Source organism: Empidonax traillii, unplaced genomic scaffold (genome assembly GCF_003031625.1).
Source record: "Empidonax traillii isolate 1590-97213 ecotype Southwest subspecies unplaced genomic scaffold, ASM303162v1 scaffold1276:size275569, whole genome shotgun sequence".
NCBI lineage: Eukaryota > Metazoa > Chordata > Aves > Passeriformes > Tyrannidae > Empidonax > Empidonax traillii.
In genome coordinates, this window is record NW_020956469.1 from 216,880 (window position 1) to 244,580 (window position 27,701).

Below are 27,701 nucleotides of genomic sequence, written 5' to 3' on the forward strand. Positions count from 1 at the left end.
TCCTCTCCCCAAGGTGCCAGGGCTGGGGAATATTTAAAATGGGTCAGTCGTTGCAACTGCGGATAAGGAGAAGATTTCACCGTTTTTTTGTTTTTTTTTTTTTTTTTTTCTGAACACGTTTAAGGTCTTTTCATGTACACCCCGGACTCCTGAAGGCACCCCGGTACCTGCAGTGTGTGTCAGCACCCAGAGGACGAGGTGCAGGATTTAAGGATCGCAAGGATGCTCAGACTAAAACCGCGGCAGAAAAGGGACCCAACTTCACACTCGCCTCCCTAACAACACACAGCAAACGTCTCGCTCCTCCTTTAGCCCCCTAAAAGAGCTTTCTAACGTAAACACTGGATCGTCCGCCCCGCAGCTGAAACCCTGAGCTGCAAAGGTCCGGGACGGCTGGAAAACCCTAAGGGACTGTCACAAAGGGACGATCCACCGGATCCCAACTCCGGATCCAACCCCCCCTGTGCCGCCGGGTCCCCTCAGTCCCCCGGGGGGGGCCGCGCTGCCTGCACAGCGACCGGGGGGGTGGGCGGGCGAAGCGGGCCCGGGGAGGGGTGCCGGTGGCCGTGGGGGGGGCCGAGGGGAGCCGGGGAGGCCGAGGCCGGCGGGAGCAGCGGACACAGCCCGGTCTCTTCTTACCGGACTCCCCGGGGAGCCGCCGGTCCCCTCTCGGTCCCGGGAGCCGCCGCCACAGCAACAGGAAACGCCGCCGTGTCCCGGAAGGGAAAGCGGGATGTGAGGCTGAGGGAGAGGCTCAGGGTGCGCCTGCGCGGGCCGAGAGGCCACCGAGGGTCCCGGCCCCTGAGGGGAGAGCGAGCGGTCCCTCACAGCCCGAATTCTCCCTTCAGGGAGGGCACGCAGATCCTCCCCAGACCGCGTTTTCCCCTCAGGGAGGGCACACAGACCCTTCCCAGACCGCGTTTTCCCCTCAGGGAGAGCACACAGACCCTTCCCAGACCTCAGGGAGGGCACACGGCCTCAGCCGACCAGCGCCTGTCCCTCGAGGAGGGCGCAGCCGCCACAGCCCGCGCCTGCCTCTCAGGGTGGGCAGGGCGACCCATGGCTCTCGCTTTATTTCAGGGAGGGCACGCGGTCCTCTTAGCCTAAGCTTTCCCCTCACGGAGGGCACACATGTCTGCTGCCGACCAGGAGGGAGTGCACGGCCACATATACCCGGCATGATCCCCTAAGGAAGGGCACGACCACCCACAGCCCGCGTTTTCTCCCCTCGCGGAGGGCCCACAGCCGCCCTTAGCCCGCACCTTCCCTGAGGAAGGGCACGCGGTGCCCCCGATTTCTCCTCAAGGAAAAAGCATAAGCACCCCAATCCCACGCCTTTTCCTCGGGGAGGGCTTACAGCCCTCTTAGGCTGCGGCTTCCCTCATGGAGAGCACACGACCACACTGAGCTCACTCTTTTTTCCTCTGAGAGGACTCACAGCCACCCATAACCTGCTCCTTCCCCTCATGGAGGGTACGACCAGCCAAGATTTTTCCCTCATGGAGGGCACACGACCACCCATACCCTGCACTTTCCTTCAGGGAGAGCACACATTACGTGTCCTTCAGCCTGCATCTGCCCCTCAGGGAGGGCACAACCACCCTTAGCCCACACTTTCCCCTCAGGGAGGGCATGGCCACCCACAGCCCACGCTTTCCCCTCAGGGAGGGCATGGCCACCCACAGCCCACGCTTTCCCCTCAGGGAGGGCATGGCCACCCACAGCCCACGCTTTTTCCTCAGGGATGGCGCACGGTTCTCCCCCAACATCCCTAAAAACTGAAGAGGCCCCGTAGCAGCTGGGATGTGGCATCCCCAGTGGCGGATTTAACGTGGTACTTCATGTGTCACAGCACGCAGCCTGGCACTTGAAATACGTAATTGGATATTAAAAGCCTGGTGGGATTTGCCATCCCAATGTACTGAAGTGTTTATGGACACCCTTACCAAGGCAAGGCTGGGGTGCCCGGTAGGTTGGCAGGTGCTGTCCCCCCTGTCTGCCCTCAAGAGCAAGTGCCTGCCCAGGCCTGTGCCAGCGACCCTTGCACAGATAAATGGTGAGAGCAAAGGGGAATTATCTTCACTGCCAGCAGATCCATGCACTGACTTGTAGAAACAAACTGCTTGCTGGAAAAGCCACCTTTTCCCTGACACCAGTATAGTTTGATGTATTAGCACCAGGCTGCTGGAGCATTTGGTGCGGGAAGAAAAACTGGGAAGAGCTCACAATCCAACCTTACCTCCCAATTTCACTCTGAGGATTTACAGTACTGATAGAAAGTTTGTCGTATTTTAAATTGCATGTATCCAAGTTGCCTGTTGAGCTTGAAAACACAGATACACGACTGCAAAACGAACTTCCCTCTCAAAATCCACCCTGCAGCTTTCCCATGCTGCTCTAAAAGAACCTGCCACAGCTCAGGCTTGAAGTGTGCTGAACTCCTGCCACGGGACCAATATGGTCTCTAGTTTCCACACTGCCACCTGTTTAATTGATTTTATTTGTCTCTTCATCTCATGGTTGCAAGCTTTTCCAAAATGTTCCCTTTTGTGCTGCGGGACTGAGTACAATGAGATCCCAGTTGTTTCTTGGGGCCTGTCAGCACTACAAGGGACATAACCATTAAATAAAGCAGTTTGGGGGTAAACAGCTGGCTGTCACTTGGTGACTAATTCGTCCTTAGGCACTTCAGACTCTGTGCTTTGCTGTAATGTAAAAGCAAAGCATTGCAGATTGCCCAACTGCAGCTGTCACGGAGAGGACGTGATGTGCTTGTGCAGCTGCCTCAGGGCATCGCCACAAAATCAGTGCAAAACCTGGCACAGCAGCCAGCTCAAAAACTCCATGGCTTAGAGCTAAGGTTTGGATTGCGAAGAGGAGAAGAGCACCAAGGCTCTAATCCTGTGCAATTCTGTAACAATGAAAGGTTTCTTGCTGAGTGTGTTAGACGTAGATTGCTGTCCTGCAGCCTTATGTGTTTGTCAGCCCGAGTGTACAAGATCCTGAGGTTTCATCAGGGAATGGAAGGGGCAGCACTTGGAGATGCTCCAAATGAAGGCAAGTACTGCCCAGATACAAAAAGAAAGTGAAAAGCAGAAAAGGAGAAGCACTGAGAATAGGCTGTACTTTGGTTTCCTTTTCTAAAACCTCTCGAGTTGGGTGAACCAGCTCTGTGTCAGCACAGTCATAGCTCAGTCAGTGTTTCCTCTGCAACCAGCGCTGCAGCTGCTTTCACATTTGCTTCAGATCCTTCTCAATTGGCTCATAACCACCTTAACCCACAGCTTGACGCAGCCGCTCTGGTTTAGCCTCTGTTTGTTTGGAATTCTGTTAGTAATCATTTATTCCAAGTGGGACTCCCAGTCCATTTATCACTGTCATCATGTTACAGCAGCCAAACCTCCTTTTTCCCCCCAAAATAGAAGGTTTTTGGCGCCCGTGTCTCTCTCCGGAAATGCAGAGTTCCAGGCTGTCTGCTGCTTTTCAGATTTCTCAGGACTCTGTGTGGGCTTATGAGCAGAAATTTCAGGATAGAAAAATCAAGTAATTCCTGCTTGTTATAAGCCAAAACTATCTTCCCATATTAGTTTATTGGGAAGCCAGAAAACAAAACTGTGCACGCACAAGTGCCAGGCGAGAGGCGAATTTCACACCAAATTTCAAGTCCAAACCAAAAGCTCTTCTGGCCTCTCCTTGCCCACGGATGGAGGATGTTTGCCTGACAAACTTCACAGCCCCATGTCCTCTCACCCATTGTGAGGAAGGAAATGGGTCTCCAAACCTCTTTCACAACACGCCTTAAATAAGTCCTGGCAACCAGTTGTTACGGCAATCTGTTAGAGATCAGCCAATGCACTGAAGCAGCCAGCAAGGGTCAGCCTAGGACAGTCCAGCACAGCCTGTGTTGTTCAGGAAGATTCATTAAATCGAGCACCTTCCCTTAAAGGAGTTTGTCTGAAGCCCAACAAACTTTGGTTGCAGCTTCGGGTTTCCTTTTGAGGAGGATTTGAATCTGACCCCACGGTGGGGCCCAGGCTCTGCCTTTCCTATAATGTAACAGAGGTGTGACTGTCAACTAAAGGAGATGTGGAAGACCCACCTCTGCCCCAGTGCTCAAGTCACTAGTAGGCAAGCAATCCTCCTTTCCATCTGTATTCCGCAGTGTATCCCTGGCTGGCCTCCATGGCACAGCCTGCTTGGAGAGCTCTCCTCCTGTCAGGGCTTCCCTGGGACTCATCTAACTCTCGCTGCATAAACTCTGGAAGCATGTTTATAAGAGAGGATTAATTTAGGCACAGAACCTTCTCCACCCTTGACAGCAGAGGCTCAAAAGGAGCTTTCTCATTTCCAGGTGAACAATAAACCTGGAGGCTCTCAGCTCCAAATTTGCGTAACGGCAGAGTTTGGGTGGCCACTGTTATCGAGGTCCCAGCGACTGCAACCATTCCTCTTTGCTTTTCATCCCTGGCAGGCTCCTCACAGCACATCTGTGAGCTGCAGAGACTCTCCTGCGTCCAGACTCTGGACACGCAGCTCTGCCTCCTTCCCTCCAGCCCTGGGATACTCTGGATCACGGGATGTAAGGATAGATGGGAGGAATCAGATGAGACAGGGAAACAAGATACCACCTACCAGGCTACCTGGGCTGCCTGCCTTCTTCACAGCTCACAGGCATGTTTCTAGCAGAGCAATGTTCTGAATTAGAACTTGAATTCCTCCTGCTGTTACTGTCTCTAATAAGAAGTGCTCTCACTTCTCTAGTTCTTCACAGCCACCAGATTTTTTGTGCCTATGAGACACTGGAACATCTCAGGCTTCCTAATCATTCCCCCAATCCTTCCTCTCCCTGGCTTCATCCCCTTTCTTTAACCACCATCTTTTCTTGTGTTTTCCACGAGCCCATTTTGCCTCATAGCACGTGGTGGTGCTGCAGTTAAAAATACCACGGACACAACATCAACAGCAGCACCTGACCAGCGATGGACCGAGGGCTGGCCGGGGGCCAAGGCGTAGAGATGGTGAAATGTGAGTTCATGATGAGAAAACAAGAGCAGCAGCCAAATCTCCTCAGATCCTGGCAACAACTACAGCTCAGACTGAGCCCTGACAGGGCAGCTCACACTTGTGAAAAGTAGTCCTGCTGCTCCAGCTTCCTGGTGGCCCCAGAGCTCCATCAGGGACTACTCAGGAGACCACACACTGCTCTGAGCTGCAATAACGGGAGCTGGTGATAGCAGCTACCAGCTCACAGGCAGCTCACAGAGGTTCCAGCCCAGCATCGTCCAAATATAGGCCCCGTCAGCCCAACAGCTGTCACACAACAAGCCCTAGTCCACATCTCACCACAGACAGGCTGTTAATTTAATGCACATCTCCAAACCCTGCCCGATTCAGCCTCAGTTCAAGCAAAGGGAACACAATAAAACAAGCTCTGCTGCCCTGCTGCCCACGTTATCCTGGGCAGCACATCCCTGGGCAGCTGAGAGCCAAAGGAGGTGCCACAGAGTCCCAAACACAAACCAGTGCAGCAGCCACCTTGCACATTTTCTTCTGAATGTTAACAAGACAGAACACAGGTTCCTCATGGAAGGGCTGAGAAACAAGGTAAAAATTACTATAACTCATGTCCCATCCCCACACATTTATGATGGATAAAAATATGCTGAACCACACTCCTATTTCCACAACTACCTCCAACTCCAGACCACAGATCTTCATAGCAGTTGTCCAGAGGAGAATCACTCACACTATCAATGACCTCAGCATTCCCAAGGCCATGCTTGGAGCAATGCTCCAAGCTCTTGGTGCACTTGGACTGTCTGGTATCCTCTCAGATTAAGGTATTTTTGCAGGACTGCAAACAGAGGAGGTTCCTCAGACAGGAATGACAAGGCATAACTCTGCCTCCTCTCATAATATTTAGGTTCTCTCTAAATATCCACACTTCTCACTGCACATGTCCAAGGTCAGCCAGTCCTCTTATGCCCCAGGAAGGTTTTACTGACCTTAAGAGCCTCTGAGAGACCCTCACTGGAGACCGAGCATTGCTTGAGGGTGCAGGGTGGAGAAAGAGAGCAATTCTTTCAATTCCAGAACATTTCCTCTGCCCACAGACAATCCCTTTTAAAGTGTTCTTCAGTGCCCTGGGTACCTGCCCCAAAGAGGAGGGACAGGGTTTGTCAGCCAAAGCCATGTCACAGTGGAAGCCGTGGGAGCACAGAGGTCCATGCACACGGGCATTACTCAGAGGTGAAAAGCAACAGTCTCACCCATGCAGGTCCTGGGAGGCACCATTTGACTTTGTGTTTGTTAATAAAGTTTTGGATGCTCTAGAAATCCCTGTGCCCATGCATAGGGCAAGTGCTGGGCTGAAACATGACTGCAGCTGTGAAAAGCAGCCTAAAAGATCCAGCTGCACTCAGGCAGTTGGGACATTTGTTCAGGCAAAGCAGAACTTCATGGAAAAAGAAAATTAGTGGAGGAGAAGTTGACCTAGAACCCTCCTTGGGGGAAAGGGGCAGGAAATGGTCAAGTGACCAAAGAAAATGAGGGTAAACTACTGACAGGCAGGATTTAGAGACTGTTTAGACTCTTTGGAGACACAACCAAGCCAGGCCAAGGAGGGTGGTGGGGTAGAGCCAAGCCAGGCAGAGAAGTGGAGCAGTCCAGGAGGCTGGTTTAGGTGAGGTTTAGGAGGCTGGTTTAGGTGAGGTTTAGGTGGCTGGTTTAGGTGAGGTTTAGGTGGCTGGTTTAGGTGAGGTTTAGGTGGCTGGTTTAGGTGAGGTTTAGGAGGCTGGTTTAGGTGAGGTTTAGGAGGCTGGTTTAGGTGAGGTTTAGGTGGCTGGTTTAGGTGAGGTTTAGGAGGCTGGTTTAGGTGAGGTTTAGGAGGCTGGTTTAGGTGGGTGAGAGGCCAGGCTGGGCTGGAGGGGAGGTGGGAGCAGAGGCAGGGGCAGAGCCAGGCAGTGCCAGCCATACTCACTCAGGCACTGCAGACCACTTTTATTCAAAAGAGGTTTGGCACACAGTGAGCAGCTGGTGCAACTGGAGAAAACCCCTGGCACAAGCTGGTGCCCATTGATCTCTTTCCACCTCTCTTTTGGCTCCTTTGTGTCTTTCTCCTTCTCTCTCTCCTTTGGCTGCTCTTTGTTCTTACCCTGGAAGGAGAGAAGAGCACAGCTTGTCACAGGCCTTCCATTGACAACATTCCTTTCCCTGCTCCTACAGAGGAGTGTGCAGGAAGCAGGGGGGTTTACAGTGGAATGGTAATGCTTTTCCCAAAGGTTTAAGCAAGTCTCCCTTGTGTAGGTCCAGTCAAGGTGTGACAAAGGGCAGGACACAGCACTCCAGTCACCCAGCCAAGGCAATCCTCTTGCTCTGGACAACTAAGGCAGCATAGGAGCATTTAGAAGGTGCCCTGGAGAAGGGTGGGATGGAAACTGAGGATCGTTCCATCCTGTGCACTGTGTTAGGGGACACAGTGCATCTGCTGACCATGATAGAGGCCTCAGCCACCCAAAAACAATCCAGCTGACTGCTTTCTGGGATCAGATCCCCTTTTCTACTTGAAGAATTTCACAGTTCCTTCCACAAATTCAGCATCTGTCCCTCACCTTATCCTTCTGCCAGGATCCGGTGACTCGGCTCCGCAGGGAGCTCAGGCGTCGCATCACCTTCGTGCCTTTCTCTGCTTTATCGCTCTTCCCACTCTCCTCATTTCTGAAATAAAACAAAAACATCTTAATGAAGGGGAAGTCCACTGGCCAAGCCCAGCTCAGGGAGATCACTGATGAAGGTCATTAAAGCGTTACTTTAGAGCCCCAAGTCTGAGCTTTCCATCTCCTGGAGGATCTGTTTTGGCGTCAGCCACGTCATTTATTAATGAGACACTCGCAAAAAAGGAGCTGAACGTTCAAAAGTTCTGTCTGTGTCTGTGGTGCTATTCAGTGATCCTGGCTGAACCCCTGCAATACCAGTGTCCTGCACTCAGGATTAGCAGGGCAGTAGAGCTTAGATGGAGGGGGGCTTGAAATCAATCTGCTCTGGGAACATGAAGTGTGCGGGTTTCCCTCTGTGTCACTTACTCGTTAGACAGGAACTCAAACCAAGTGATGTTCTGCTGGGAAGAGTCGCTGCCTTCTTGCACACAAGCTCTCTGCTTTGCCCTGGGCAGGGAAAAGGCATCAGACACACAGTAAAGAACACAAGAGCACAACTTCTGGGTCAGCACAAAGTCTCGTCTTTGGAGGTGGGGCAGGAACACCTTTAGAGTTACAGAAGAGGCACGTGAAATGTCCCTTCTCCTTGCAGTCCTGCCATAGTTTCACTGGAAGAAATCAGTGATTCTGGTACTCTTGGGGGTTTGCCCCTCAAGGAACTGTGTGTCCACTGCCAGATGGATCCTGTGACGTCCCCACCCACGTCCCTCTCCCACACACACTTACCCATGGTAATGTTTCAGCTCCTGAAGAACCTTCTGGACATTTAAGCTACCAGGGACGGGGCAAGAGAAAAGGGAGGGATTAGAAAATGTCCTTGCACAGACATCTTGCACCCCACAAAGCCTCAAGTGCTGGTTTAAGAGCAACTTCTCAGCTGTGCCCCAGCATGGAGTGGGATCTCCATTGCTGCTGCATCCCCAGTAGCTCGGATACACCCAAGAATCCCCTTCCTCTCAAAACAGCCAGGACTGACAATACCTACACATGGTCTGGGGACACGTGGTCCTTCTCCAGCACCTCCAGGGCAGGGGGTTCAACACCTGGAACACAAAATGCTCTCAGCAGGGAACCTGGTTTACCTTTGTAGAACACCACGTTGCAAGATATGCAATTGGACCCTGTTAACCTTGCTGGGCTCCCACTCTGCCTTGAATGAGGAGGAAGAAATGCTGGGAGCAGTTAGGGAGGAAGAGGCTGCTCTGCGTTTCTGTGAAGGCTACATCATTTTCTGTGTTACCCCTCCCCTCTCTGGTCTGTGTTGAAGTGACTACTGAGGATCCTGCTCTGCACCCCAGAGACCCTCCACGTGGAAGGGTAAGCAGGGGATGTCCAGCCCTGCAGAGTTTACAGCTCCAACTTTTTATCTCCTCAATCACCCCTTGCCCTCATTTAATGACATAGGTATAGTCTGTACCAACCTTCCACAACTGCAAGAGAAGTGTTGAAGCTGAGAGGTATCTGAGGGGAGGCAGCGGTCTCACAGGCTGCTGGGACAGACTTGGACCTCAGTCTCTTCCCACTGCCGACACATTTCTGGAGAAGTAAAAAGTCATGGGCATCTTTGGTGGTTTGTGCACCAAGGGAGCCTCCATCACATCTGGTTCCTCAGCCCTTGCCTCCTGTTTTGTCAGGGTTATGATGCAGGACACGTTAGGCCCAGTTGTTTGTTGGCCTCAGGTCTGGGCTCCAGGGAGGCTGGAGCAAGTGACACTTGGGGCTGAAACCTTCATAGGCATTTCTCACTTTTTAGAACATGTAGCAATTGTCCTTTTAATATTCACTGAGTCCAAAGAAGGGGAGTGACACTCCTGCCTTCAGCTCACTGACAGAGGATCATAGAGTAGATGGAGCCAGACTCTTCTTACAGATGCACAGTGACAGGAAAAGAGGCACCAGGCACAGGCTGCATTAAGGGAAATTCCAGCTAGATATGTAGGAAAAGAGGGCTGTGCTTCAGCCACCTCCCAGGGCCTTTCTCCTGCAAGACGGGGCAGTTTGTCCTGGAGCAGAGAGGGCTCATCCTTGCTGAGATCCCTGCAGACCTCCTGGCACACCTGCTTTGATGCTGGCACTGACAGAGCCCAGCCTGCAGCTGCCCCTTCTGCCCCCCCAGCTCTCCCTGCCCAGCCTTCCCCACTCACCACCTCCTGCAGGCCGGGGCCCACCGTGAGCTTGGGGAGCAGCGGCTCTATCTCCACTTTGATCACCGTGCCAGCCCTGCTGCTGCTCCAGGCTCCCAGCCCTGCTTTGGGCAGCTGAAGGGACACGTGAGGCTGCGGGCAGGGCTGGCTCCTCTTCTCCACATCCTCCTGCTCGGGGTCGCTGCCCATCTCTGTGACATCCAGGCTGAACCTGAGCAGGGAGGGGGAGGAACAAGCCAGTTTAGCAGACCTGTCCCAGTGTGCCAGGTGTGGCACAGCCCCTGCAGTGGCCTTGGGTGGATGGTCCTAAAGAGCTCGTGCAGCTGGGACAAGGAGGCTCACCCCCAGCAGGCACATGGGAAAGGAAACACCAGGAAGTGTCAGCCTGGACACCGAGTCCTGAGCCTGTTCAAAACAGCTCCTCTGGCTGCCATCAGCGAGTCCCTCAGCTCCTTGGTCGCCCAGGATGTTTGGTGCTGGATGGCTCACACTCATCTCTTAGCAACCCCTGAGACTGTGCAGCCACCCAGGCTGCAGACTGGCCTGCCTGCCCTGTCAGCTGCCCCGCCAGGAAAGTCCCTCTGGGCATTTAGAAGTGGCAGATGATGCTGTTTATCGCATCCCCAATGTGGCAGTGTGTCATAAATCCCACTCCCACTAGGGGCCCAGCTTCGTGGAAGCAAAAAGAAATTATTTTCTGGGAAATGAGGGGTGGACCAGCTCCCCCAGAGCCCCACAATGTCCTGCACACCGAGTGCTGTTGCAGTGCCAACAGCACAGGAGCAAAACGACGGATAGAGCTGAGTGGAAAATCTTAGTCTCTGCACGGGTTCTGTCTGCAGATCACTGTCACCTCATTCCTGCTGCCACAGACAGGCTTCAGGGAGTGTTTGCTTAGGGAACAGTGGGGCATATTCCCCTTCCCTGGCCCCATGCTCATCCATCCTTCATCACCCAGCGAGGGGACAGAACATGTCCCTGGCACAGCTGCCCCAGGCTGCTGTTCCTCCTGTGCCTGTTCCCAGCATAAACTGTGAATGAGCCACAGCACACGGGGCAACAATAGGACTGAGAACCAAAGCCTGAGCTTGATAAGGAACTGCCAAGATTTCAGGCTGAGATAATTTTAGGGTACCATATAAGGAGGAGAGATAAAAATAGTCCTTGCTGGCTTGCACCTAAATCCCAGTCAGCTGGGAGATCAATACATTTGTCAGCAGGGAAAGCATTCATGGAGGAACCTGGAGGTCGAGGCATTCATGTGGCAGGAGCAGAGGATGGCAGGAATGCCAGGACTGACTCTGCTCCCAGAGCTCAGCATCCTGCTACAAAACACAACCTCCTCTGCAGCCACGTGGAGGGCAGAGGGCTGGAGGACACAGAATCACAGAATATGCTGAGTTGGAAGGGATCCACAAGGATCATCCAGTTGAACCCTCAGCCCTGCACAGGACACCCCAGGAGTCACACCCTGTGCCCCAGAGGATCATCCAAACACTCCTGGAGCTCTGGCAGCCTTGGGGCTGTGACCCTGACGAGCCTGTTCAGTGCCCAACCACCCTCTGGGGAAGAATCTTTTTCTAATATCCAACCTCAACCTCCCCTGACACAACTTCAGGCCGTTCCCTCACAGTGATTGCAGGCACAGGCCTCACCAAGCCAACTCACAGACAAGAAGAAAAAGGATTTGACAGAGCTCTCTTAATCTCTCTGTGATGGGAAAAATTCCCTTTGAGCCAGAGGATGGAGGTCATCGGGGCAGCTGATGCTGTTTAAGGTCACCTCCAGACAGAAATGAGTTCTCTCCAGATGAGAGATCCTCATCCTGGCCTCGAGGCTGGGAGAAGAGGACCTTCCTACTGCCAAAGAGACACTAAATCCTCTTGCTGCTCTGGCATCTGCTCCTCCACGTCACACCCAACACGAGCAGTGGGCATCCAGCTGCTCTGGCAGATGCTGACAAGTGAGGGAGACCACCCAGCAGCCTCACCCACCATCACTTGCACTGTGTACATCAAATATCCCTCCCGGCCCCGCTGTACCTGCGCTTGCAGCCCACGGGTGACAAAGGGCTCTCCCAGCTGTGCCTCCGAGACGTGGACATGGATCTCACCAGCGTGGGGAAGGAATCCTGGGCCTCCTGCAGGTCCAGCTCCTTGTCTGCCTCTGCAGGACACTCAGGGGTGCTGGCACCATCTCCTGGCCCTGCTGCACAGGGGCACACGTGGCCTTTGTGGAGAAAGCGGCAGTCGGCCTGGCCGTAACGCATCACGCAGGAAACGGGCTTGGAGAAAGCAACATCCACGGACAGTTTGCTCAGAGTTCCTGCTCTCTCCTCCAATAAGCAAACGGCAGGCACGGCCTGGGACCCTTCTTCTGGCTGTGCTGCCGTCTCTGGAGCTGTTTTGGCAAGGGGCAGGCTCAGGAGCCCCAGGTCTTTGTAATACTCAGTGCCGTGGAGAGCAGAGTCTGAGAGGAGATCCTCCGTGCTGCTGTGCGCGTCTGCTGCTGGCACATCCAGCTCTGTGGAAGATGAGTCCTCCTGCAAAGGCGGCACAAATCCCACCTGAGAGCCTTGCACTGGTCCATGCAGAACTCAGGGTGCAGGGCAGGGCCAGACTTGCAGATGTGTTTCTCAAACCAGACTTTCTAACAGCAGCCCTCTCCTACTGCCCCTCAAAGCCAGACCTGCCCCAGCCCCACCACCTCAGGGTCCCTCTGTGCATTATTCCCCCCCCCAACACCAGTACAAAGAACTCAGGGATGATTTTTCCCAGCGACAGAAGCTGCTCTCCATCATTTCCCAACAGCCCTGGCTCACTGGGGGGGTCCCAGAGAATTGGAAGTTGGGGAATGTCACACCAATCCACAAAAAGTGCCAGAAGGAGAACCCGGGAAACTCCAGGCCTGTCAGCCTGACCTCAGTGCCTGGCAAGGTTATGGAGCAGATCACCCTGAGTGCAAACACACAGCACCTACAGGAGGGACAAATTCCCTGACAGTCTGGATCAGTACTCCTTTCCCCCATTCTTACTCTGCCACAAACCCCTGTGGATGTGGAGCTGACCAGCCAGCTTGCTGACCCTGGCTCCTGCCTCGTGGAGCAGCAGAAGGAAAGAGGACACTTGCCTTCTCTTCGGCCATGCTGGTGCAGGAGGAGTCATCCTCAGCAATCAGGGATGGGAGGAAGCTTTTGGGGCTGGGATACTCCAAAGCAGGAGCGTGGTGATCGGTGAATTCCCGTAAACATGGCTTGCAGTCAGACCCTGCAAGACAGAGAAGGTCACAGCAGGTAACCAGACAGCTGGGAGAGATGGAAAATCAGCTGCAATCGGGCCTTCTGCTTCCTTGCCCCTTAAAGACGGGCAGTGCCAGGCAATCTCTGGACCACAGCAGCTTTGATCCTGATGCAGGGATTCCCTGACAGCAGAAATCTCATCCCTAGAGCTGCAGCATGTGCAAGGACCAGGCTTGCACCGTCCCAGTCAGATCCATGTAGGATGTCCTGTGCTGCAGAGGCCACTTCCACAGGAAAAGAAGGCTCGAGCACATTTTGATGGCTGTTATTGATATTACGGACCTTGGAAGCAGAAATCTAGAATAAAAATACTGTCAGAGGTTTTCTTTTCATCCTTAAGGAATAAAGGATGCCCCTGGGAGGCAGATTGGAGGCACATTATTGACTCCAGGCAACACTGAACGTGCAGAGCCCCAGTGGGAGCAGAGCTCACTCTCTGGGATTTTCCCCTCCCAGGAGTGTGAACCTGAGTGTGTGATCACCACCTGATACCTCACTGAGAAGCAAAAGCCATGGGCTGGATGTGTTTCAATTGATCTTCCAGCTGAGTGAGGCACATTCCTGTAGAGCCAGACACACTGTGAACCTCAACCACAACCTCTAAACCACCACATGACTCACAGAGGTCTTTTTATTCCTTTGGGATACACAGACAGGCTGAAGAACCATGGTGGACCTCTGAAGATGCAGAGCACAACAGCAAGAGACTGTCAGGGGCCATATCTATCCAGTAGGAAAAAACAGCAGGAATCTGCTATAAAACCCCTCACACTCCAGGAAAGCCAAGTGTAAAAACATTAAAGTGAGGAAGACATTGTTAAGAAACACGCTCTTGGAAATCTTGCATCCTGCTGGGGGTTATAAAGCTCCACAACTCAGCCAGCAATTGCGTGGTGCCAACTGAAAAAAAAAGGCAGCAAACGTGAGGGATAGCTGGGATGTTTGTTCCTTGGATCCCACTGAAACACTGCAGATGCCAGATTTTCTGTTTTAAGGGGCGTTTGGTGTGTTTAAATGTCTGTGGTGATTTCAAGTAAGGGACTATAAATAATATAGAAAGAAAACACTCTGTGAAGGCACTATTTTAATTAAAGGCCTTCTAAGCTGTAAGAGCAGGGAAAATTTGAAACAGGCTTTCTAGCAAGGTTGTAAAATTTACTTCTCGAGACATTTTTAGTGAATAGACAAATTCTTGCCCAGGGTGTCCCTGAGCTGCATCTGCAAATGGCAGGGGTTTAGTGAGCTATTGAACATCACCTTTTGCTTTCCTTGAATTCATTTGTAATGAAAAATCAGCATTTTGAGGTCAATGCACCTTTAAACCAGCACAGGTTTTGGCAGGACCTTGTAAGAAAAAACACCTAAAAATGTCAATGGGCAGTAAAAGCCACTGAAGTGCCCAAATAGGCTGGGATGAAGGCTAAGGAAGAATGGACCCAAAGGAAGCAACCAGGAGGTGGGTGGGGAAGGTTCCAAGGGGACCAGGACCCTCATACAGGTACAGGGAAGGAAGGAAAAGGAGATTCCCTGTTCTCTCCATCCCTTTAGGAGTGTCCTACCCACGGGCAGAGCAGCAAAGCCCCGGGAGGCAGCAGGAATGTGGCTGCTGGAGCTGCCAAGGACTGTGGCCTGACAGAGGCCAGAGCACTGGCCCACAGGTTGAGCTAAAACAAAGAGGTTTTTTCCTCCCGTTCCAGGTCCGGCCGTCCCGCCAAGGCCACTCTGGGCCTGCCCGAGGCTCCGTGCGGCCCTAAAGTGGATCCCTGGAACAGAGTCAGCTCCTTGGAGGCCTGGAAAATATTCCCTGCGCCATGCAGAGCTCAGGATTCGGCCAAAGGCATGGGCTGCAGTCAACAGAGCCCCTCCAGACCCACCAAAGGACTTAAATCCTCCTCCTCGGCTTCAGACGCTCGGTTCAGCAGGCGATGAATCAGCTCCGGGCGGTGGTGGCCCTGAGGCAGAGGCACGAGGAGCAGGGGCTGCAGCCATGGGGACACCATTTTAGGCAATGTGTGAGCAACAGCCACAGCAATTCCAGGGCTCCCACGTCTCAGCCTCAGCCAGTTGATGCTGGGCTGGCACCGGGAGCAGAGCTGAGCTGTGATGGGGGCGAGGGGGTGATGGAGGGTTGGGGGATAACGAGCAAGGAAGGAGCAGCGTGGGGCACACACGCAGGAGGGATGCAGGTTTGGGGGGGCTGTGAACATCCCTACATCCACCATCAAGGTGGTCAGCCAGTATCAGCAAGTGTGGCAAACTCTGGAGCCCCTTGAGTCTCTCGGACTGTGCACTCAAGCCTGTTTGGAAGGATCCACGTCCAGCATCCTGATAAGGAGATGGGGAATCTCGGCCCCCCAGGCACTGGCAGACAGCAGCAGTCACCTTCCCTCAGCTGGAGTTGGAGATGGGATGACAAAATGACACTTTCAAGAACAAATGCTGTTTGCTTTAGGAGAACATTAAGCAGATTAGGTATTGCAGTTGCTTAACTCGCCTCTGGCCAGGAACCATAAAAGGTTATAGCTGAAGGGAGAAGCCTCCCCAGAGGAATTCCCAGGGCAGAGCTGGGGAGGAAGCTGGGCTGGGATGGTGCCTGCACTTTGCCAGAGCTTCCCACGGGTGAAACGTGAGGACTCTGGGCTGCTGCGTGGGGAGGAAGGAAGCAGTGACAGGTGTCCAGTGCATGTGACAGTCTGGGGCAGTCCCGGGAGTTTTGATGCTGTGGGATCAGCTGGATGAGCTCTCCTGGCTGTGACTCCGTTCAAGGCCACTGGGAGCCCAACAGAGACTTTTAATAATTCCAACTCAGACCTACAGTCAAACCCTCCCCTCCTACAACCACCTCTGCTGCTTTCCCTCGGACAGATCGGTCACTGGAGATGCACCCACGAGTGTCACAGCAGGTGACAGCACCAGAGCAGCCAGCACTGGAGCAAACTCTGCCAGCAGTGTCCTGTCCTCACCTGCCCCCAGCTCGGTGCAGGATGCTACAGGTCCCCAAGTGACCCTGGAGCCAGGCTGGCTCTGGCAGGGAACACGTCAGAGGAAGAAGGGACGGGAGCTCTCCCCACGCCAGTCACATCCTCCAACATCAAACACTGTCTGCCTTCCCAGCAGGGAAGGGCCACGCCAGATGCCTTGGGACAAAGGCACTGGGCAGTTCTGCTACGTGAGATGATCCCAGGAGGAAGGAAAGACAAGAATGTCTGGGCATTTCCCAGCAACCAGGATAGGGACTGGTGGGAAAGCACGGGGAGCATCATGGGCAAGAGGAAAAAAGGATTCCATCTCCCCCTGGCCCCTGCCCTGCTGGCCCTGCACCAGCTGCCCTTCACATACTGTGCTGGAGGATGTCCAGAGCTATAGGGAAGAACCTCAGGAAAGCAAGTGCTGAACTCCCTGTGCCAAAATGAGCTGAGGGGCAGTCCCTGGCCTGGTCTGGGCCCCTCATTGCCTTGGCAGCAGAGGGGATTGGCTCCTGCAGCCCAGGCAGGGGGAGGGGGAGGATAAACTGTCCCACAGTGTAACACACTGCACAGGGAGCTGCTGCCTTATCACCCTGCCTGGGGCCTGCCTGTTGGGCACAGAGGGCAGAGGAGCAGGGAGCCAGCACTGTTTTCTGCTCACTCTCAGCTGAAAGGTCTTGGCAGGGCTGAGGGGGATTTGCAGCCCCTCTGATTCCCTTCTGAGTGAGTGAGACCCCAGTGTTTTGTGCCCAGAGCACAGGACCCATCGGGACAAACTGCTCTGAAAGCACATGCTGAGAGGAGCTGATTCTACCCGGGTCCTCTCCAAAGCAGTCAGTGCTTGAGAGCACCACGAGGCTGATTCATTTGTCAGAGAACTCAGCCCACCTGAGCCTTCCCAGTGGGCACATAACCAACCCCCCCAGCACTGGGGAGGCTGGAGGGGGGTGTCCAGCAGGGGCTTGGGGCTCATCACACATCAGAGCCTGCATGACCCTTCCTCCTGCTCTGACCTGACATTCCTTCAAGTGTTCAGTTCGGATCTTGGTCTCCTGTGCATCCACATCAGAAGAGAAATGGGAGGGGTGGAGGAATAACAGAGGAGAAAGAGTGCCAGGAGCTCTAATGCCACAGGTAAAGACACCCAACATCATCAGCCTGAAGCAGTGTGTGCAGGCCACCAGTGTCCAGCAGTGTCCAGCTCCCCTGGGACTGCAAATGTCAAGGCTCTCACTTCCCTATTTCCAAGTCATGGCACCACATGCAGGAACGAGGCCAGTTCACACCACTGCTGTCACTTCCCATCCCTGCTCTTGGACACTGGGAAGCCCAGCCAGGGCCACCCAAACCGCACAGCTCTGGCTGTGCTCGCCAGCCCTCGCTGGAAGACCGGAGGAATCTTTCCCCAGCATCTGCTCAAACCCCAAGCTCTCTGCAGGCAGCGTGCAGAGACAGCTGTCTGCAAGAACCAGGACCTCCAGCTCACTGCCAGCCACCAAACAAACTTAATACAAAACCAGAGAGCTGAGATTTAACCCATTCCCCAGCTCCCCAAGGCATTTCTGTGCCTTGAAAAGAAGATGAGGCGGAACAAAAAGCATGAACCAGCACTTAGGAAGCAGCCCCTGCAGGGAGGAGGGGAAGCACCCCAAAACAAGCTCTGCTTGGGGACCGCAGTGTTTTTTGGTACCTGCTCAGCCCAGGCTGTCCTCCCGTCCCGCAGCAGCCCCAGCTCCCACCACCCTCTCAGCCCGCTCTCCTCACACACCAGGCCGTTATTACCTCGCTTAAAGGACCATCTCTTCTTCCAGCGCTTGGAAAACGACGGCCAGGAGTGGTTGAGCAGCGAGTCTGACATTGGGGAGCCCCGGGCGAGGTCCGGCCCCGAGCAGGAGACGCCAGCGCGGAGCTCGGAGCGCTCTCAGGCAGCGCTGCAGCCCAGGGGCTGCCAAGGGGGGAGTGCAGGAGCCAAGTGTTTTGTCAGAAGCATCAGCTGATGGAAGCTGAAGCCAGGGAGAAATTCCTGGTCCCTGGCGTTCCCACCTGTGGGACGGGTCAGGGACTTCCTACAGCCCGACCTGGGGATCGGCAGCCCCGGAACACACGCACGGCCCCCCGAGCGCTGCCCGAGGCTCGCAGGCAGACACAGAAAACACGCTGTGAGCGCACCACAACCCCCTTCCCCTCTGCCAGAGCCTCCCTGCTCCGTTCATGGCTGTCAGCTGTCAGCATGGCAAATCACCACCTTCCAGGCTGCTCTGCAGGAGCAGAACCTGAAGTGACACGTGGGTGAGAGTCACCTTCGGTGCAGAGTGAGAGTTAAGACCACAGGCTTGACGTTTGTGCCTTTGTTCTCGGTTTCAAGCGCTGTGGTAGAACCCCTGCAAGGGACCACATGAAACCCTGTCCTTCTGCAACACCAGCATCCTCCTGCAGTTTGCAGCAAGTCCCCATCCCCTGGCATTGACCTTTCTCCAAGCCCTCCTCAGTTCTCCCACGCAGGGAGGCAGGTGGGAGCAGTCTCAGCCAACTCCAAACTGCCCCAAGAGACCAAACTCTGCCCCTCCCCGAGGTCTCCAAGGCCACTGCTCCTGACTGGCACCATCCCCACAGCCAAGACTGGCTCCAAAGTTTGCTCCCAATCCCTCGATTAGGCTGAAGAAGCCAAGTTTTACCCCAGTGCAGCTGCTGGGCTCTCGGGCCAGACCAAACCTCCTCCGTGTTGTTTACCTGACACTTGTGGCCTCACTGAGCAAGAGCCCAGCCAGTTTGGGAACAACCACAGGCACCTCCTGGCTTGGAGCCCGGGCTGGGCTGATGTTGTGCAAAGGCAGGTGGCAAAAACCATTTCCCTCACCTGGCCACAAAACCCAAAGTGCCATCAGTACACCCCTCCCCACATCCCCTCTGCTTCCATCTCCCCAGTAACGTGGGTGCCCTGGAGTGGGCAGTTTGGAGTGGGATTTGGGGGCCCCGGGCACGGCCCCCTCTTGTGCCCAGCCCAAAACCCAGCCGTGGGCATTGCCAGGGTGTCTTTGCAAACCTTCAGCTGTGGCACAGCGGCAGCAGGAGCCAAGAGCAGCACCTGAGGGGCGCTCAGCCAGCCCAGAACTGCCCCAGAACCGGCCACGGGGACGCACTGGGGGTTAAACCCCGACCTCATCTCCTCCTCTTTGCTCCCAGCAGAGCAAAGCTCCCTGTGAGCTCAGACTCCCAGCCCACGCTGTGCCCTCCAGCCCGTGCAGGGGAGGAGGCTGCACGAAACCCAGCACTGGCACTTTTGGCTTCAGGACAAGCTGCTTCCTCACAAGGCCTTGAGGAAGATGAGTGACAACCCCCGGAGCTTGTGCGGGGAGCGACTTACCCTGAGGGCTGGAGGAATCGCTGGGGTGGGTTCCCTGTGCACGTCTGGATCCTGCAGGCCCCACTTCTTCTCCAGCACAGCGAGGAGCGGAGCCTGGCCGGGGCAGCAGCGGCCATGAGGGTGGTTTGCTCACGAGGGCTGTTGGCTCAACCCCCTCACCGCTTCCCCTTTCCGACGGCGCAAACAAACCCACCTCTCCCCTGCTGCCTTTCCCACGGCAGCGGCCCCAGCGCTGCCCCAGCGATCCCCTCTCACCCTCCCGAGGGCCTGGGCTCCGGGAGGGTCCAGCAGAGTCCCCAGCAGAGTCCCCAGGGGGGTTGCGAACCCCCAGAAACCCAGCAGGGGCCCTGGGAGCTGCTGAACTCGCAATGGCTGCGGAGGAACAGCTATTGCCACAACTGCTTCCTGTTGCCTTCAGAGAAAAACCACTCTGTGTGTGTGTGTGTGTGTGTGTGTGTGTGTGTGTGTGTGTGTGTGAACTCGGCACACCCAGCCCAGCCCAGCCCAGGGGCTCCCTGTACCATCTGAGCCTCACAGAGCTCCTGTGAACGAGCCCCTTGTCTTTGCTGTCATGGTGGGACCTTGGGCTGCAGCAGAGACCCCAAGGCCAGCAGGTCTCAGCCTTGCAAAGGATGAAGCGATGGCAACAAAGCACAGAAATGCCTGTGCTGGCCGTGTTCATCCAGGCAGGTGGGAGGCAGGGACTTCAGCTCCAGGGCCAGGGGGGTGATGCCCCTGCCCTTGGTTCAGGCTCAGGTTTGTCCACACAGCCATTCCCTCCTTCCCAAGGAGCCCCGTGGCTGATGCACACACGCTGCTCATCCCAGAGCCCCAAGCACTCACCAACCCCAGCCAAGCCCTAATCAGAACAAGATCCACTCACACTCCAATTACTCACAGACCGCAGCTTTGGCAGCCCTTAGAATAGCAATTACCCCGTGCTCCAGGAAACCACAAGAGCAAAGAGGAATTAAGGTTTAATTTCTCTGAAGTCCACAAGAGCTCGATTAGCATCAGAGATCAGGGCTGATCCTAAACACCAGGCAGCTGCTCCAGCTGATGGGATGGTGAGTTGTCCTCGGCTCAAATGAGGACAAGCTCTTTTCCTCCTGCCACGTGTCTGACACAGTATGGGGGTTGCCAAAGCTGAGCTGTGCAGGCAGGGAGGGGATGAGGGATAAGGGCAGGAGGGGTGGCTGAGCCTCAGCAGCCTCCCCACAGCACCTTAGAGAGCCCAGCAGGCAGCAAAGCTCCCAGGACAGCAAGTTCGATCTTTGCTTAATTTTGCATTTTAGGATGCCCAGAGAACAAGGCTGTGCCACAAGAAGCAACTCCAAAGCATCTTAAAAATACCAGTTTGTTTGTCATCATTCTCCCAGTAAGACAACTCCAGATGGGCTCAGTGAAGAAATGGCACTGGTGAAGCCTTGAGTGCTGTGTCCTGTTCCAGGTCCTTCACTGCAAGAAGGACACTGAGGAGCTGGAGGTGTCCAGGGAAGGGAACGGAGCTGGGAAGGGGCTGGAGCAGCAGGAGCAGCTGAGGGAGCTGGGGGGGCTCAGCCTGGAGAAAAGGAGGCTCAGGGGGGACCTTCTGGCTCTGCAACTCCCTGACAGGAGGGGGGAGCTGGGAGGGAGGTCGGGAACAAGGGACAGGATGAGAGGGAAGAGCCCCAAACTGTGCCAGGGGAGGTTCAGGCTGGACATCAGGAGAAACGTCACTGAAAAGGTTGCAAGGCATTGGAAGGGGCTGCCCGGGGAGGTGGTGGTGGAGTCACCACCCAGGGAAGCATTTTTTGTGAAAAGAAAATCACACTACTTGCTTTTACAGCAACTCAGTGCATGGGTGTCCAACTCCCTGTGTCCTCCCGAGGGGCCAAGTCAGGGAGCAGAGCTCCACACGAGTCCAAAACAGGCTCCAAGTGCAGGCAAGGAAAGAGCCACGAGCAGGGCTGAGGCAGGAAGAGCCAGAGCAGCTGTCAGGGAGGAGCTCAGCAAACCACACTGTGGCTGGGTGGGAGGCAGGGGGAAGGAAATATTAAGCCATCCAATTGACTCCCACGAGGAGCTGGCACCAGCAGCAGCTCCTGCTGAAATGGCCCTGGCAATCTCACCTGGCTGATTGCACTGAAAGCAGGGCACCTTCACTAAGGGGCTAAGGAGAGGGAGAACGAGTCCCTCGCCTCGTTGGTGCCGCTGATCAGGAGGGAAATCTTGGCCTTGGTGAAACAAAACCAGGTTTAAATTAGATTTGACACGCCTGGCCTGGGCAGGACGGGAGGCGAGACAGGAGGTTCCTGGTGCATCCCCCGTTCCAGCAGCTCCACCACAGGACGGGGGTGAAGCTGATCCTCTGACTCCCGTGCTTCAAAGCTGCCTGTGAGCAGTTTGTCCCCCTCTGAGGAGGGGAGACCTGATCCATTCACAGGAAATAAGAGAATTACATCCCAGAGCCCCAGCTCTTGGTGCATCAGGCAGAAAGGACCCTCGGTACCAATGCCCACCCGATGGCATCAGGATGCTGATATCCCTGGGATGAGGGCATGGCCCCTCAGGGAGAGTTCCACTGCCTTCCCACCACATGCCTAGAGCTGGCAGATCTGCGTTATTTGGGTTTATTGGGGCTTATTCCAAGGTATTAATTTAGTGCTTTCCCTATGGCAAGGCAGCCTTCAGGTGCTGCACAGACAGCAGACAAAAAAAAAATGAGCAGTTATTCTTGGATAATTTATTCAGAATTTTAATATAAACAGTTAATTGTTCAATACTCTGACACAGCAAGAATTTTTTTTCCTCAATATTCAAAGATATTTTCTGTACATGTCACTGCTTGGCTCTTAGATATGAAAACATTGAAAAAAAAAATAAATCAAGGGGGAAGGTTTTTCTTTCTCTTCCTTTTTTTAGTAAAAAAAATAAATCATGGCACATTTGATCCTTTATTTCAAACGAGAGGTATCTGCAGCAGTATTTGTATTCTGGAACCTTAGATATGCAGAGGGAAAGTGGGAGCAGCAAGGATAAACTGGGAAAGAAAATAAAAAAAAAACCCAAGGCCTCACAGAATATAATTCAACACGAAACTGTGGCTTATTTAAGTGCAAGCAAAGAGCATTTGCTCTGGGCTGTGTTTGGTGAAGCTGATGCCCAATTCCCCCATCCACGTGGGCCCTCAAACACCAACCAGTTCTGATACTCCAGGAACAAAACCATTCCCCAAACTCAAGCCAAAGGTAACGCTCTCCCTGGTTAAATAACACCCTACATTTCCAGATTTAGAGGGGGCCTTTCTAAAATTCTCCATCGGTTTTTTTGTCACAGGAGAAGCCCCTGGAAGCGGAGATGGTGGAAGCTTTGGAATCCTTCTGGGAGAGTCTGAATTAACAGAGCTTTGGTGTCGAGTCCAGCTTGGAGCTCTCAGGTAAATTAGTCCTAAGCTTGAGATTTACTGCTGGGACTTAGCAGGGGCTGGGGCTCAGCTAAGCAAGAGTATCTGTGCCCACATTTCACCTCCACTGGCTCTTTAGCTGCCAGGACTACCCCAAGTCCTCCCAGCCACCTGCTCCCAAGGTACCTTCAGGGCTGAGAAAAGAAACTGTTTTTAATCCCACCAGCTGGAACCTGGACTGGGGAAAAAAAAAACAACCCACACCACTAGGAACGGAATTTCTTGCCGATTGCAAACCTGCTGGCAAAAAAAATAACGAGGCCGTGGGAGTTAATACTAACTTTATTATACAATATTTAAAAAGTCATTTTTCTACCTGTCCCCTTACAGCTTACATTGTGCTGCAGTGAATTCGCCCAAACTGCGAGAAATAAGTGCTTCCTTCCAAGAAGGACAAGCAAATTCATCTTAAAAAGAAAATACACATTTAATGACAGCAGATTTTGCTTAAAAACAGTAACTTTAGAGTTGTTTTTCAACAGTCAAGTTCCTCCAGAAGTCAACTGGATGATTGGCTTCACTCTTGTGATGCTTGTAACGAGGCTGAACAAACAGGTCAAGGCCTGACACCGACACCCACGGACAGAACCCAAGCAGAGGGAACACAGAGCCAAGCAGAAGGTAATAAAAAGGCCAAACTCCACCAAGTTCATACAAATAACCCAAACCAATCTTATTGTGAATTTCATGAAGCAACTTACTCCTTGATTCCAATCCATTCCACAGTTCCTTTCCCTGGACCCCACACACACACAGGACGCTCGGGGGGGCTCTTTCGGAGGGTCCTCCGAGGGCACGGCGAGAAGATCACAGGGTTTATCCGCAGTTCCTGCCTCACTCCAGGCTCAGAACCGACCCCACACAGATCACGGGAGCACCTAGAACAGCCTCGAGACTAAGGTTTTATGGCACAAAGGTACTGGACTTTCTGACTCGTAAAAAACAAGGTTCCAGTCTTGGTTAGCAGGAATCGCCGCTCGCAGCGAAGGGCCCGGGGGACCTCGGGGTCCATCTTTGTGCCACAGTGGTGTTGAGAGGGAACTTTGCCTCCCTCCCTCCCCTAAAACAGAGGCTCAGCACCCTTCTGGCTCCTGTCATTTCCTATTTGCCTTCATCACAGACAGCTCAGTAACACAAGAAGTGACTCTGCGATTTTTTTTTTTGTCTCCCAACACTACACGCAACGCACTAAAATGAAGCAAAGTGTCCCGTCGCTATAATACAAATGAAAGAGGAAAGAGATAAAACTACCCATAAATTAAGAGTACCCTTTAGCAACCTAAAAGAAGCCTCTTCCACACCCACACAGCTGCTTCACGATCATCGCTGCAGCCTGGTCTAGTTCCCATCACCTTTCCCAGCCCAGTGCTGGCACAGAGTTTATGTTTTAGCTCGTCTATTTTACAACACAATAGAGTATTTACAAGCAGCCAAGACAGACACGTTCCTAACCTGGCAGCCAAGCTTTGCAGCACTGCACTGGCCTGCAAGAGAAGTTCCAGATTGGCAAGAGCCATTCAGGAAGTGGCAATTGAATTCATGTGGAAACCTTTCTGAGAAACCTCTCCAGCCTCACACTTCAGACATTTTTCTCAGTGACAGCTCAGCAGAGCACAGAGAGCTGTTTCTTGCTCCTCGTGATTCACCACAGAGTGAATTCCTGTCTACGTGGGGGTGCCAGATTGTGCCCAGGAGGCTCCAGCTGCTCCTGGACAGGCTGAAGGGTCTGTCGTGCTGCGAGTGGGACGTTCCCTGCTCACACACAGGGCAGCAGCCAACCCTCCAGTAAATACTAATGCAAGGAAAGACAGAGCTCCCCACTTGCTGGTGCTGGCTGCCCTCCTCCAGCCATCCCACCTGCCCTCCTGCTCCTCCTGAGCAGCAGCAGTGAGTGTTGTGCTCCCACTGCAGCCGGGAATTCTCGCCCTGTAAGGATCTGGCTGGAGCAAAAGCAGCAGCTCCTCCCCGGGAAAGGCTCAGCCCAACAGCCCTGCCCGGGCTGGGGGCCCTCACAGCACCCCAGAGCTTTCATCTGCCACATCCAGTCTCCACCTGTACACAACCCTGGTGTCTCTGAGCAGGAATCAGTGAGATCTGAGGGAGGATTGAGGCATCCCCAGGGCGAGGATCTTCCAGCAGTGGAGACCTGTGGCCGTGGGCTGGGTAAGGATTTTCCAGCAGTGAGAGCTGGGCTTCACAGGTGATGATCTTTTATTCTTCCTAATCCTGCAGCTGAGTGTGATCAGGAACAGCCACGAGAGCAGCAACCACTAGTGTTATCTGTTTTTTTAAAAAGGAGAAACACGACACCCTCCCCCACCGGTACCACACACCTTCCCACACCCCGGGCACGAGGGGGGAAGGACGGCCAGAGGAATCTTTACACACAGTGCTGGGTACAAGCAACTGCTCCAGTCGGTGCAGAGGGAAGAAGATGAGCCATGGGAAGGGACTGTCTTGTCCGTGGAGCAACACACCCTCCCTGGTTCAGCGATCCGAGTGTTGCAAACCACGGGTACGCACAGGGCCAACCAGTATCAACCACGGGGAAAAGCCAGACCCAATACGAGGTTCCAAGGTTTCCTTCAGACAAAAAAAGAGCTTCCCTTTCCACAGTTGTGATCACTGCCATGGGAAATGTTATCAAAGCAAGGGTGTGCTGGGAAAGGTTTATTTCAGGAGGTCACTGCAATCCGACCCCAAGAGCAAGGGCTGCTGGTCCCAGTCCCTGCTCCAGGAGGAAGCAGCCTGCTTCTCTCAGGTCATGAGTTCACCAAAGTCCAAACATTTAAATGGCTCTTTTGTTGTTTTGTTGTGTTTTTTTTTTTGTTTGTTTTTTTGTTTTTTTTTTTAAATCACAACAGAACTAAGAGGACAAGATCAGATCTCAAATTTGAAAATGGGTTCATTGTCTCCACTGCTCAGATTAGGGATCAACAGCGATGAGCCGTTCTCCTTCCCATTCCCTTCATGAATGGTCCCTGGTATTGGAATCAGCTGATACTGATTTTCCCTGATCCACAATAGGTCCAGACCAGAATAGTTCAACAGGTTTAGAGGTGCGTAGTATTAAAAATATCCTTAAGAAACACTGAGGTAGACTGCACCAGAACAGGACAAAAATAATCCCACCACATCCACCTGCCAAGATTTTACGGATACAAATTTACATGTTCTGCGTGTTTAAGAAAACAAATTGTTTGTTTGTTGCCTTTTTTTTTTTTACAGTGTTTTATATATTAAAATAAATAAAAAAATTCTAATAAGAAAAACTTCTCTTCCTTAGAAAAGTTGTGAGAATATGTCTTCTTTCCTGCAGTGTAATATAGAGCTGCTAAACAGTTACACCTTGTAAAGCAGAAGAAATGTAAACGAGGCCTTTTGAAATCCAGAGGTTCTCACCCGTGCCTGGACTGCGTTTTCCACCCCAAAATGTTTGAGCAGGCTGTGCCCTCCACCTGGTCTGCCCCCAGCAGCCTCCAGCAGCAAAGGGCCCAACAAAGGGCTCGTGGGGGTGCCCAGAGTTCGTCGTTGCCCCTCGAGGCTGCGCCCACCGGGGTGTGGGCTGGGAGAGGGGATTCCCTGCACGTTCCAGGCCCTCTCCCTGGGTTACATCAGCAGCTCTGCCCGGGCTGGAATCCAAACCCACACACCAGCTGAGCCTCCCTGCTCTCCCCGAGACAGGGAGCCTCGTTCTCTCACGGCAGAGAGCACAAAATGGGTCTTGGACTTCTCCAGAAGTGGAGGACTGAGCATCTCTCCCCGCTTTTAAACCACCTCTCTTGTCTGACACGGGCCTGCAACATCCACCATCTTCATCTTCATCATCTACATCTCCTGCTTCCGCCCTTCTCCGGCCGGACTCGCTCCCTCCACACCACGGGACACACGTAGTTCCACAGCTATCCTCTAACACCATTGCTAATCAATCACCTCTGCCTTTATGCAAAACAGCAGCACAACAAAGCACAGTCCAGAAGGCCAAACCGACATCCCGGACGAGCCGAAGCGCCGCATCCCGGCAATTCCACAGCGGGGATCTCGGGGAACACGAGGCTGGATGCAGACAGCAAACCACAGTCACCTCCAGCTCCTGCTGCAGGTGCAGAGCCCAGAGCCTCGTGCTCCCTCCTTCACACAGTGCCCCTTTCTCGGCTGCAGTTCGTGCTCGTCCTCCACGCCGGCTCCGTCCGTGGCACAGAAGGCAAAGCGAGGGACGTGGGGCCGCAGGAGAAGCAGGATCAGGGCTGGGATGTCCTGGTGTCCTTCAGCTCCCAGCACCCAGACTGGGGCTTCGACTGGAGCCAGCTGACTGCGTTGTATAAATCATGGAACTGTTACAAAGCCTTGTCAAGTATGGACTCAACGTGTGCTTCGTCGCTCCTCCTCCTCCTCCTCGGCTAAAAAAAATCAGTTCGTTCTGAAATCTTTGGACCACTTTAAGACCAAACAATCCCCCAAACTCTCCCCTCCCCGAAAGGATCGTGAACAGTCAATAATTTATATGAAGTTAAAATTTAAACTAAAGACATCTTTAAATATGTTACAACAAACAATATATATACTCGACGCTGTAAGGACAGAAAACTCCGGGTCTCAGGTCAGGGGACTCCTACTCCGTTTGGTCTTAAAAGTACCCACAAATCTCAGATTTCCGCTCCTTTGGCTCCCAGCACGTTTTCTTCATTTGTGAATGAGAGAAAACCTACTCCCAAGAGAGTCCTCAGTATAAAAATAATCTGTTTAGGATTCAGTCCCTCCAGGGAAAT

General features: G+C 53.5%; 1 protein-coding gene across 4 annotated transcripts in view; it reads right to left on the minus strand.

Moving 5' to 3' along the window:
• ARHGEF18 (Rho/Rac guanine nucleotide exchange factor 18) overlaps window positions 1-18,008 on the minus strand; it is a 45,078-nt gene extending 27,070 nt beyond the window's left edge. For 2 of the 4 annotated variants that reach the window (XM_027906322.1, XM_027906321.1), the window contains exon 1: window positions 640-712. Coding sequence is in view for 1 of the 4 variants with exons in the window: in XM_027906323.1 (XP_027762124.1) it covers window positions 6,980-7,154; window positions 7,611-7,716; window positions 8,082-8,162; window positions 8,442-8,486; window positions 8,701-8,758; window positions 9,137-9,251; window positions 9,860-10,070; window positions 11,902-12,401; window positions 12,989-13,125; window positions 17,906-17,981 (1,504 nt within the window). In the remaining 3 variants the exon portion in view is untranslated. Of the gene's footprint in view, window positions 1-639; window positions 713-6,979; window positions 7,155-7,610; window positions 7,717-8,081; window positions 8,163-8,441; window positions 8,487-8,700; window positions 8,759-9,136; window positions 9,252-9,859; window positions 10,071-11,901; window positions 12,402-12,988; window positions 13,126-17,905 lie in introns of those variants that run through there. The other 2 variants (XM_027906323.1, XM_027906320.1) reach the window with 2 other exon arrangements.
• Window positions 18,009-27,701: the final 9,693 nt, after the last annotated feature.